The sequence below is a fragment of the Schistocerca cancellata genome, chromosome 2, assembly GCF_023864275.1.
Source record: "Schistocerca cancellata isolate TAMUIC-IGC-003103 chromosome 2, iqSchCanc2.1, whole genome shotgun sequence".
In the NCBI taxonomy this organism is placed as follows: domain Eukaryota; kingdom Metazoa; phylum Arthropoda; class Insecta; order Orthoptera; family Acrididae; genus Schistocerca; species Schistocerca cancellata.
The window spans coordinates 1,089,635,794-1,089,648,952 of record NC_064627.1 but is presented as its reverse complement, the minus strand read 5'-3'; the positions used below and the strand labels follow the sequence as shown (position 1 = coordinate 1,089,648,952).

At 41.1% G+C, this 13,159-nt stretch overlaps 1 protein-coding gene across 1 annotated transcript in view; it reads left to right on the top strand.

The window, feature by feature from the left end:
* The window catches only part of LOC126161233 (frizzled-9-like), a 384,093-nt gene extending 381,762 nt beyond the window's left edge, over nt 1-2,331 (top strand). Inside the window, exon 5 of the mRNA XM_049916975.1 lies at nt 1,780-2,331. Within this exon, the coding sequence (XP_049772932.1) occupies nt 1,780-2,331 (552 nt within the window). The remainder of the gene's footprint in view (nt 1-1,779) is intronic.
* The last annotated feature ends 10,828 nt before the right edge of the window (nt 2,332-13,159 follow it).

Genomic DNA, 13,159 nt, shown 5'->3' with positions numbered 1-13,159 from the left:
TACAGGTTATTCTCCTTTTGAATATTACGCAACGGAAACCGAAACGCACATCTGACTATCAGTAATTTACACAACTCTGGCTGTTCACTACGCACTGGCAATACCACATTTTCTTTCTTATTTAACGGCTTTGATCAACACGTGGCCGTCGCACTGAATATGAATGGCGCACACATTATAAATTCTGGATATCATGACACCATACTATTCGAAGGAGAAGGCCACCAATCTTTTTCTTTTCACTATCTTTTTTATTCCTATAAATTCTATAACCTAAACACACAAATTCTATAACCTACAACAATAACACATGAGAAATTCCGCCCAGTGGGCATGGCTTTACATTGGTGATTCTCTATCTTATGGTCTCGTAATTATCTAATACTACAGTGCACTTTCTGGATAGGATGGTGGATCTTTTGCTATATCTCACACTTAGACTCTCACAACCATCATCACGAAACTTTCCTCCAGACCGAACGGTAGAAAAAGGAACATGCATAAACCACTGCTTCTGAAACTATCTTGTTACTCTCCCATGCCAACCACACATACTTAAATTTCATGAAATACATCACACTGGCAACATACAATACAAAGAAATAGTCACATCACTTTCATCTTTCCCACTTCAATTAGTATTTATCCCAGTTTCACACGACACTGCCCCACTTCGTAACTTTTCTTTCCTACTATGAACTCTGGAGGATATATGCACGTCTTCCTGTGCAATGCAAGCCAAGTGGCGTTGCTGGATAGACGGCCGACTCACCTTGCTTCACTCTCAAAGTATTATAGTTTGAATCAAGCGTCACACGGCAACAGAACACGCAAAGTAATATTAAGAACATATTCATCACACACGCAAGTCCTCAACTGATACCATGGACGAGTACTTTTCTCTATCCTTTGTCTCATACACAGATTGAGACTCACACAGTACTCACCACGTGGAAGTACTCGTCTCTAATTTCAAGTCCTGCACACGCCATTTCTTAAATATTTCCAACTTATAGTACACACGCTAGTAATTCAGCTTAACTTGAGCACTCGGAAGTATTTCAACTTAGTACTAGTACTCACAAGTATTTCAACTTATTGCTACACGTGGTTTCATTGTGACCGTTGGTCACTTCCGAAGATTACTACGATCCCCTTAATATTACCTGCCTGTCATTTAATTGTCCCCCCAAAAGTTCCTGAAATAGAGAAATAATTATTCCAAACTACTCTTAAGTATTTCACATGCATACCATTCTCTCCAGTCTTTATTCTTTACGGAGCACACCTAAGACAGGTCTTACCAACACAAGATCCAGCGCCAGAGTACTGAAACATGGCCGTTCTTCAGGTCATCTCGCACCTCCGCCGAGGTGAGGGTGCACCGTGCTACCGTATTGGTCAGCCACATTTCAGGCGCTCAGAGCTCAGGTAAATTTCATCTCTTTGGTTCCACCGAAGGTAACCAAAGGACCGTCTCAAAGATGATCATATATTGCACATTCACTATCTGCAGTTAGCAGACGACCATACATCCATTCATTTCGCAGATCTCACCAAATTGTATGTAGGGATTTATTTTGTGGGAGTGCACATGTGATCAATTAAATAAATAAATTGTCATTCTTTCCCACACTGGTATCCGGTTTCGCTGTATTAATTGAAATTGAGTTATTATTACAAATAATATTTTGTTCTGACAAGAATAACGAAGAATGTTGTACCTATTTTCAATGTCGGGCGGTACTGTACCCTTTCAATGTATGTGGCTGTGCGCAGGGTGAGCTGTGCCGCCTGGGGGCGCTGGCCGGGGCGTGCGCGGTGCCCGCGGTTCTGAGCCTGGTGGCGCTGCTGGTGGAGTACGGGGCGCGCCGCCCCCACGAGGCGGGGGCGACGCCGCTGTGGGCGCCGCTGCTGCGGCTGGCGGCGGGGCAGGCGGGCGCCGTGGCCGTGGCCGGCTGGGTGTGGCTGTGCTCGCCGCCGCCCTGCCGCTCGCTGCGCGCCTGGCGCCGCCTCCAGCCGTGCAAGCAGCCGCCGCCCGCCTCCGCCGCCCCCGCGCCGCCGCCGCACCCGCCGCCGCTCTACTACCAGCCGGCGGCGCTGGCCCGGCCGCCCTACCAGCACGCCGCGTCCTCCACCACCGCGCAGCTGGTGCACCTGCAGCACAGCGCCGCCCACGCCGCCCAGCCGCTGCTGCCCGCCGCCCTGGGCCAGCACCAGCCGCTGCTGCTGCCCGCCGCCCCCGCCGCCCACGTCCACGGCGGCCACAAACCGGCGCGCAAGCACCGCTCTTCCAAACACACCAAGCACGGCAGTGAGACCACTGTCTGACCGCACCGCTGCCTCCACTGGCCGAACAACTTCACTGTTTACGATACTCGTAGTGGTGTCGGACACTAGAGACGAGAAACCGACTGTATTGTCAGACTCCTCGCCAGAGCTGAGCAACAACTCTTCCACTGTGCAGTGACGTCTGCACATCCTGACAGATTGAAGCTGCGTGCTAGACTGGATTTTGCCTGTGCTCTTGCTGCGCATGACCCACAACTCGCCCTTACGCCAGTACCTCTAAACTCAACTTCCCAAATTCACCGAATCTCTCCACCGTACCGTGCAGCACTGATACCTCGGGAGCTTTTCCAGATTGAGCATGACCTTTAATTTGTCAGTAATTTTCATCTGGTATTATGATTTATTGCACGATGCTATAACTTAGCCACTGCCAACAATTTCTTGAAGATTGAGACAGTTGATTTCTGTATATTTTCTTTTTATCTCTCTGTTCTTCTCCCAAGCATAACCACAATAAAACTGAAGACTTCGTCCAGTTGCTACAGTTTGTTCTGCATCACCGAACATTTGCACTTGAATAATGCGTTAACACAGTAGCAACCATTCTCAAATGCCTCTGTTTTTACTATAACACTTCTCTGAGAAGAGGTATTTACACTGTGAAGCAAACTTCCAACAACCCAACCTAATTCAGAACAGAGACATCACAGATACCTGAAAAAATCACATGTTTTCAGGAGAAACTGGTATTTATCTCATTTCAAAAACATGCTACGCATCACATGTCAAAGCCCACTGGCTTCCTTACATGTTACTCGCCTGAAAATTTACGAAACTTCACTTAAAACACTTGATTTTATACCACTTATTTTCAGTTCAGTTTCAGCATATGAAATGCCCATTTTTCTGGTCTTGTTTTTCGTTCTTTCTTCTTGTCGACAATTCTCATTGTTTGGAGAATCTAAACACTGGTATAGCAAGCAAATTTTATCTTTCATACCATGACAACAGAGCTATAAATTTCAGTTCCTCTGTGTATATGACAAAAATCAGTCCCATTCATATAGTGAATTCTAAAAAAAATATTCTTTCTGATGATAACAGAAGACTTCAGGTTAATTTTTTATTTTAAAAAAAATAATCAGACTATGCACACACTATCCTCTTACTATATACTCTGCATCAGAATAGTTGGTAGTTTGGTGTATTAATGCAGACAGTTATGTGCAACTATGAATTTACAAAGCATTTTCAGTATAAATAAGATAAAAAATTAAATTACTCATGCCCTCAGGTGTTTCAGTGAATGCAAGTGTTTTGCATGAAAGCAACTCTGTTTCCTTCGTTGATAACACTAATTAGCAGTAGAATAACTACTGGCCTCCAGAGACACTCTCTGCCCACTTCTCAACCTCCTTCTGATGGTGGCAAGAAGTATGTACATTCCACTGTTAACAGCATCAATTCTGATGACACATTCTATGTTTATATTTCTTCTCATACTTTTTCAAAACCTATACGAGAACTACATGAGGCTGGTATCAAATAAATTCAACATTCATGATCGAAATGGCACTGAATGCTTGCATGTTCGTAGCAGCAAACCTGAATAAAACTGTTTCCAAATAGATACAGTCTAATCGTTTCTTAAATAAGAAACATTTCAAATATTCAAATTTAATGTTTATAAAACAAAGTGTTACATCAAACATTCAATCTTGAAAGTTGACACACTGTTGCAGACCACTTAACTGGACCAACACAACCTACAAACTGCTTTGAGAAATAATGCATTAGTTCAGCTTTTGCACATTTCTCCTGAAGTCACCAAAATTGAATCTCATATTTGCAGATATATTTTATGTGTTTATGCATAGGAATTTGTTAATCACTCTTGTAAGTGTCCACTACTTGTCTTACTAATAACGTTCAAGGGTAATATGTTACATCAGTTTTATCTTCTTATCAAACTACACATAAGAGGAAGCCTCAGGGTCTTCCTTACAACTGATGTTGTCTGCTACTTTATTTCTGCTCCTCAATCATCAGAACAACTCTAGACATCTGATAACTAGAGTCTCACTAGATAACCTGAAACACTGTTCAAAATTTTTCATTGCTAAATATGCTTAATGGAAATTCCTTTTTTTACTACTTAATTTGTAACTGATGTTCATAAAATGAAACTATTTGCTGCCAGTCATGTACATACTCACACATAAAATTACAGAGACATGAATGCTCATTTTAACGATCTTGTAATCTATATAACAGACTTATACAAATTGAAACACGTTTTAGTGTTAAATATTGTGATATTTTGAGACAAAGTGCTGCAAGTCACTAGTGTGTACATACTGGTCATTGATCTGAGAGTAAGTTAGCTGTTACTCAAGTATATAGAGTTTAATCTTTGCTTATGTAATTGACAAAGAAGACTTCTTTTTTATTTAAGTGTTTTGTAATTACTATTTGTGATACCATGTTTAATCAATGTACAAAATTTTGTAGTTAATTATTTGTAAATAACTACCTTTACCATAGGATGCTTTGCTCCATATTTGTAGTTAACAGTTTCAAATAAACTTTTAAGAACCTTAATCTGCACTTTAAACATTGCTAGGCAATGATGAACAATGCAGATATAAAATATGATTTATGTTATCATTTTGATATGTTACATTTAAACTCGTTAAATATTACTGACATAAAAATATGAAGTATTGTATGTTCCTTTCAGATATCATTTTAAGTCTGTAGTATCTTGATTTATTACTTGTATCTGCTACTTCCAGGATATGATGGGAACATGCAGATTTATGATATTAAAAGATCTCATAACAGTATCACTTCTAATGAAACAATGTTGAGCAACAAAACTCTGTAATTACAGCTGAGAGTCTTTGAAAAGTGAAATAAAAGACCTTGAAAATACAAGTATAAAAATGTTTCTTTTGCAATATAGTTATTTTTCTGTCATTGGTGACAGATTTTGTTAATCATTCTCATAATTCTGACCTATACTGTGCTGCAAGTGAATTTCACATGACATCAGTGAAGACAATCTCAAACACTGTACCTGAAACTCCATTACTTTTTTACCTATCAAATGGAAGGACATCAAGTCCTGTGTTATTATTTTACAAACTGGTACCAATCTTTATGATCAGCATACAATCACAGAGGTGAATTTGGAAGATTTATCAATTTAATTATATTTTTATTTTAACAATTTATATTTTATAGTGACAGATTATGCTGCCCTATTTGAAATCTTACAGGTTTTTTAATAACACTTGCATAAAACAGTGTATTTTAATCTTATTGCTGCTCTTATAGATATCAGAGACTATATTATTGGTTTTATGTAATGTTTTACCACATGTGCCTTAACAAACAAAGAGGTAAAATGTATAATTAAGAATACAAACCTGTTCGTATAATTAGTGTTGTAAAAGAGAAAGTAATTGAATAAAATTATTATATTTTAATGAATAGATATATGTATTTGTATCCCTTGTAAATAAAACTTATATTCGGATTACAAGTGGCATTTTCTGTGATTTCACCACCTTGATTTCAGATAATTGAAAATTTGCAGCTAAAGAGAAAAATAATTTTACTGTTATGTTACAGTGTTTAATACAGTTCTACAACCACGACATAACATGTATAGAAACACAAAAACAAGACAGTTTTCTAAAATATATTCCTGAGTTCATAAGGAAAAAAGAAACCAACAATGTTTACTTACAAACAATTACATTTTCAAATGAAGCCAAAAATATATAATACCATTGATCTTATAAACTTGTTACAACTCTACATGAAATGTATAATACTAAACAATATATTGTCTGTATGAATGCAGGGTCTCGCGGTGATAACATTGAATAAAATGTTCTCGGGTTTCTAACTGCGTCAATTGCTTATAATTACACGAGCTTTCTGCCAAGCACTCCTTGGCCATTGTCGAGTGGTATGAATGCCGGTGGGCTGTTGGTGCGCCCTTATATACGCTAGCTAATGGCTGTGACATCACTGGTGCCTGTGACATTGCCGTATATGGGCATGTTTGGAGTCGGCATTCGATGTGCCCTCTTCAACTGTGTGATTGCTGGATCCCATGCAGTGCTGAGGTGCAAGCCACCGTCTCTATTCAGGGTGTTTCCGGTAATTTTTATTTCAATAGCTTCCTTTATTAAACTACCCAGAAGCCGTTAGTGCGAACCACGACAGAGGTATCGTCAAATTTTATGTGGTGACCGTTTTCTAACGCATGCTCAGCTAACGCAGATTTCTCTGGATTGTTCCACAGTGAGAACTGTTTGTCCGATGTACTTCTGGCCACACTCACGAGGTATTTCGTAGACTCCAGGTGGTCTGAGACCTACTGCGTCTTTAATTGGTCTCAGTAATTGACGGATTTTCGTTGGAGGCCGGAAGATTGATTTGATGTTGTGTCTTTTCAACAGGTGGCTTATCTTGCCCGACACAGAGCCACAGAATGGCAGCAAAGCAAGTTTCTTTTCCTGCTCTTAGTCAGTGGTCTTATTCATTCTTATCACTTCTTTCACTTGATGGGCGCTGTAGCCGTTATTATTGAAAACCTTGCATAGGTGGCTCAATTCATGGGGCAGGTTATCGTCGTCCGATATTACTCTTGCATGATGCAGCAATGTCTGTAATACTGTGCACTTCTGTGCTGGATGATGATAGCTGGTGGCGTGCAGGTACAGGTCTGCGTAGTTTTAAGCAATTGACACGGTTGGAAACCTGAGAACATTTTATTCAATATATTTTCTGTTGTCAGCTGAATATCATTCAAAGTCAATCATCCTTACTGAAAGCTTAATGATTTTCAAATATCAGGTTTAGTGTCTTGCATGGAACTATATACATTAAGTGATGCATTGAATTTTCATTGCATAGATAATCATGGAATCCTATTTCCATTTTGTGAAAGTAGATTTTGAGCTACAATTAGTACATTAAGACTGTTTTGTGTGAATAAGGATCCTGAGTTATGATAACAATAAAAATAGTGATTCTGGCTGCTTAAAAAGTATACAGCTTCAAAATACAAACATCAGAAACTAGATAAAATGTTACACAAATGAAGAATGGTCACTTATACTCCACAGTGATATTTTTAAGGCAGGATGCTACTCTGCTTTATCTGTGAAAGCAATAAAATTATGAGAATAATTTTAACTTTTCTGTATAATAGATTATGCAGTTACATAAACTGATAATTAAAAATAACCATTTATGCAACAGAAGACAGAGAAGAAACAAAATTTTTCTTCAAATGACAGTACAATTAGTAATTTATTCTGCATTAATCTTTGGGTCACATTATTTACAAACTATCATATGCCAAATAGTCAAACTCCTGGAAATTGAAATAAGAACACCGTGAATTCATTGTCCCAGGAAGGGGAAACTTTATTGACACATTCCTGGGGTCAGATACATCACATGATCACACTGACAGAACCACAGGCACATAGACACAGGCAACAGAGCATGCACAATGTCGGCACTAGTACAGTGTATATCCACCTTTCGCAGCAATGCAGGCTGCTATTCTCCCATGGAGACGATCGTAGAGATACTGGATGTAGTCCTGTGGAACGGCTTGCCATGCCATTTCCACCTGGCGCCTCAGTTGGAGCAGCGTTCGTGCTGGACGTGCAGACCGCGTGAGACGACGCTTCATCCAGTCCCAAACATGCTCAATGGGGGACAGATCCGGAGATCCTGCTGGCCAGGGTAGTTGACTTACACCTTCTAGAGCACGTTGGGTGGCACGGGATACATGCGGTCGTGCATTGTCCTGTTGGAACAGCAAGTTCCCTTGCCGGTCTAGGAATGGTAGAACGATGGGTTCGATGACGGTTTGGATGTACCGTGCACTATTCAGTGTCCCCTCGACGATCACCAGTGGTGTACGGCCAGTGTAGGAGATCGCTCCCCACACCATGATGCCGGGTGTTGGCCCTGTGTGCCTCGGTCGTATGCAGTCCTGATTGTGGCGCTCACCTGCACAGCGGCAAACACGCATACGACCATCATTGGCACCAAGGCAGAAGCGACTCTCATCGCTGAAGACGACACGTCTCCATTCGTCCCTCCATTCACGCCTGTCGCGACACCACTGGAGGCGGGCTGCACGATGTTGGGGCGTGAGCGGAAGACGGCCTAACGGTGTGCGGGACCGTAGCCCAGCTTCATGGAGACGGTTGCGAATGGTCCTCGCCGATACCCCAGGAGCAACAGTGTCCCTAATTTGCTGGGAAGTGGCGGTGCGGTCCCCTACGGCACTGCGTAGGATCCTACGGTCTTGGCCTGCATCCGTGCGTCGCTGCGGTCCGGTCCCAGGTCGACGGGCACGTGCACCTTCCGCCGACCACTGGCGACAACATCGATGTACTGTGGAGACCTCACGCCCCACGTGTTGAGCAATTCGGCGGTACGTCCACCCGGCCTCCCGCATGCCCACTATACGCCCTCGCTCAAAATCCGTCAACTGCACATACGGTTCACGTCCACGCTGTCGCGGCATGCTACCAGTGTTAAAGACTGCGATGGAGCTCCGTATGCCACGGCAAACTGGCTGACACTGACGGCGGCGGTGCACAAATGCTGCGCAGCTAGCGCCATTCGACGGCCAACACTGCGGTTCCTGGTGTGTCCGCTGTGCCGTGCGTGTGATCATTGCTTGTACAGCCCTCTCGCAGTGTCCGGAGCAAGTATGGTGGGTCTGACACACCGGTGTCAATGTGTTCTTTTTTCCATTTCCAGGAGTGTGGTAAAAGTATGTTGTAGACACAGATACAAAGTGACAGAGCTTTCGTTAAACTTACTACAGAACTTTTATTCAGTAACCAGATTTGAAAAGAATTTTGTGCTGGTAAAAATGACTATGATACCAGTATGTAACTGGCAAACAATGAGCAAACATGCACCTGTTTTAAAGAGAAACTGAAAAACTAAACGCTAAAAACTGCCGACAAGGGAGTTTATTTACTTTACTTGTAACAAATCAGAAAAATGAGCTATAATTGAGATACTACTAGGTTGGTTGAATTGTCTCGTAATCTTAATACTCAATATAATAAAGCAACACTCTATGAAATCCATGTAATAAAGGTATGTACAATGTTCTTCTTACTCCTAGTGTTGTCTCATGGTCATGGGGTTGACTCGATTTTTATGAGTTTATATTTATTTATCTTAATTCTCTGGCTGGTTGCCCATCCTGCATTACACTTGTCAGCCTAAAGTAGGAAAGTCCTATACATCTTTTATATGTGAGTCAAGTAAACCTCTTAGCTGTATGTGTATCATGTCTTCGATGTGGAGAGAAGGAACTGGCCTGGTACTGCTTAAACAACCATAAGTAATAGCCTAAAATCACACTGGGTTTGGCAGGTGAGTAAGAACACTGGTCATTAGTCAGGTCCATGGGTATAATCTCGGTTTCACTTAACTCCCTATTTTGTAAGCTAATGTGCTGTGCTGCTAGTACTGTAAAACTAATAAATATGGACAATCGGAAATAATTCCTACAAAAAGTTTTATCGTTTCAGTGGCTTCATTTTTGAAATTTTGCATTGAATGAGACCAAGCACATATTTTTTGGACCACCCATCTCGCACTAACGCTTATTGAAGTTGGACTGATTTTACATAGTTAAGAAAAATCTTTGTTTCTTCTGATTTTTGGTAATATCATCTAAAATAACCCATCTATCACTAATGTGGTCCATACTAGCGTTATAGAGCACACTGGACTCGCATTCAGGAGGACAATGGTTCAATCCCGCGTCTGACCATCCTGATTTACGTTTTCCGTGATTTCCCTAAATCGCTCCAGGCAAATTCCGGGATGGTTCCTTTGAAAGGGCACGGCCGACTTCCTTCTCCGTCCTTCCCTAATCCATTGAGACCTATGACCTCACTGTCTGGTCTCCTTCCCCAAACAACCCAACCCAAAAGTTACAGAGGAATAAATTCTGCGTTCAATGAGAACAAAAGTGACTATTTTGAATCATTTTCCCACCGATCCATCTTAAGGCTGGACCATTTCTCATAATCATTTAAGAATGCTGAAATTGCAACTCTTCAGTAAGTGTTATTTACAATACCTTGGGCATATTACTACAGCACCCCATTGTTCTAGTCTTGTACTTCGTAAATATTAAAATTGCTGTATAAATAAAAAGATGGTATTAAAATGGTTTATATTATTTGATGCGATCCATTCAACTGATATGGAGATGGAAGCAGGATACGAAACACAGTTCTTGAAATCAATTAGTAATGAGTATATTTCATAATAAAAAATTGTAGGTAAGGTATGAAGATGAAAATGATACAAAAATTTCACAGATGTCGATGTTTGACTATTGCTGGATCTCTTGGCTCCTCAAAGCCTGTAACTTATGAGTCAGAGTCTGTCGCCCCATCGCTCGGCTCCTCAAACTCTGCAGTTTTCGTCGTCCCATATATGCAGTCCAGGTCTTTGTCAACATCTGGTTCATCAATTTCATCTTGATGGAGGAAGTTACTGCAGGAGTTTCCCTTGCAGTTGGTACAATTCAACGAGCACTTAATCCCAGCCTTCTGACACCCACGTCCCTTGTTGCATTTGCAGAAAATTGTGGAGAGAAGAGATTGTGGGGCTGATTCCGTGGAGGTAGGAACAGGGTCAACATCAAACGCTGTAGCTTGCCACCCCAGACGAATTGATCCACCTGGTGTCCGAATCACATTTGTACTTTTAGGTAAGTTTTCAAGCAGTGTTGGCAGACTGCTTCAGACGTCAATTTATCCAAAGTATCTCCTCATATACCTCCATAGAGGGTTGTTAAAAATCGTAGTGAAATTTGGCAATAGCTCCAACTTGACTGTCATGCTTGAAGAAAGGTTTGATTTCTTCTAGAAGATATTTATTTTCGATCAATAGCTGAACTGCCTTCTTCTTGCCCTACTTGAAGAGTGGTGCAGTTGTCACGTCCAGTTATGGCGTGGAGAAGCCTGAGTGGCCTTCTGATGTTGTCTGCTGGTTTGAAGCTTTTGAGGGGTCGTTCCTCTTCCAGGTTTGGTGAAATATATGTTTGCTTATGGTGTGTTTAGGGCATTGAACATGGTGGCAGAACCTTCTCATGCTCCTGTGATACCTCAAGGCCCATGGAAACAATAAGACGAGCTGTGTCTTCATTAGTTTGTTTTACTGAAAAGCCTTTCCTTCAAGCCTCTTAGGTAGCAAGCTAACGAGACGCGCTTTATTTGTGTCGTTGGAAAGGAATTTTCTCCTGAGTCACAGGCACCACCATAAGCTAGGTGCAGTTACCTCAGGTGTTACGTGTCTTTTGGTTCGGCGGAGGCGCTTACCATATTTGATGCTCTTGGTGGACAGTTCTTCTGGGTAGCCATCAAACACCACACTTGGCACAATTCAGTTGTAGTGTTTGCACTCCAACGAAGTTATGATTCGTCTTTCTTTCACAGTCACTGCATCATTCTCCTCTATTGTGTTTTTTTTTCACACACTGGAAACATATCCGTCATTTTTGCTTGTTTCCAACATGCAACAAAATTGGAGGAGAAGATTAGTCTTTAACGTCCCGTCGACAACGAAGTCATTAGAGACGGAGCACAAGCTCGGATTTGCCTTAAGCGATTTAGGGAAATCATGGAAAACCCAGATCAGGATGGCTGGACGCGGGTTTGAACCGTCGTCCTCCCAAATGCGAGTTGAATTAATAACTGCGCTAATCAATTTGGTGCAACAAAATTAATTGTAAATTTAAAATTTTAGTTAAATAACGCGCTACTACATTTACTAGGGTCAAGACTAGTACTGTGATGTGCTATAGTCCTTTGTTTTGCCCTACACCTAACTTCAATACGAAACACGCTACCAAAAAAAAAAATCCCTCATCTTCCCGACAACTTACACAATCAACATGGGCTGGTCCAGCTTTAAGATATAATTGTACGGAACAGGTTGACCAAAAAGGTCACTTTTGGTCTCGTCGAACGCAGAATTTATTCTTCTATAACTTTTGTATGGGTTGCTTTATTGGTAGATGGTTCAGTTTAGATGATATTACTAAAAAGCAGGAGCTAAAGAGATAATTTTTCTTAAATATGTAAAATTTGACCAATTTTGATGAGCACTAGTATGGGAACAGGTGGTCCAAAAACTATGCATCTGGTCTCATTTAATGCAGAATTTAATGGCCTATAACGTTTAATAGGACCACGTTTGGATACTGTGAGTCCTTTAAGAGAATAACCGTAAAACTGCAAAATTACCCCTTTTGGGGTTACATTTTTACCCTGTATCACTTAAGCACAACTCTGTCGGAGAGGAAACCTAGGGCAGTCATACTGGGCCACAAATGAAGCCATTAAAACAGTAGAACCTTTTGCAGCAGTTATTTCCGATTTGAATTTGAATCCTACTGGCCTAATACGAGTAGGTTATGATAAAGTCATGGAAAACATGTAAAATAAGCGCAACCTGTGGTGAAGTTTATTGGTTGGAAGAATGTGTAAATTCTCTTAGTAAGATGTAATAGTCCCTGAAGTTCAATGAGTACGAAACAGTAAGAACATGGGTTTTACATGCATAATGTTTCAATATCTTCTAGTGGTTTGTGCAGTGCTTACGTTTCTATAGACACTTTTGACAGCTGGGATAACAGATAATGCACCATACGTTACGTGCTTTAGATCTCATTAATCTACAAGACTAGCTGCAAGAATTTCAGCTCGGACGTTAAATTATCTTACACATCACTGTTGTTAGTTGGGGTTACTCAAACTCAACTGTTGACTTTTGCAGAGAAACA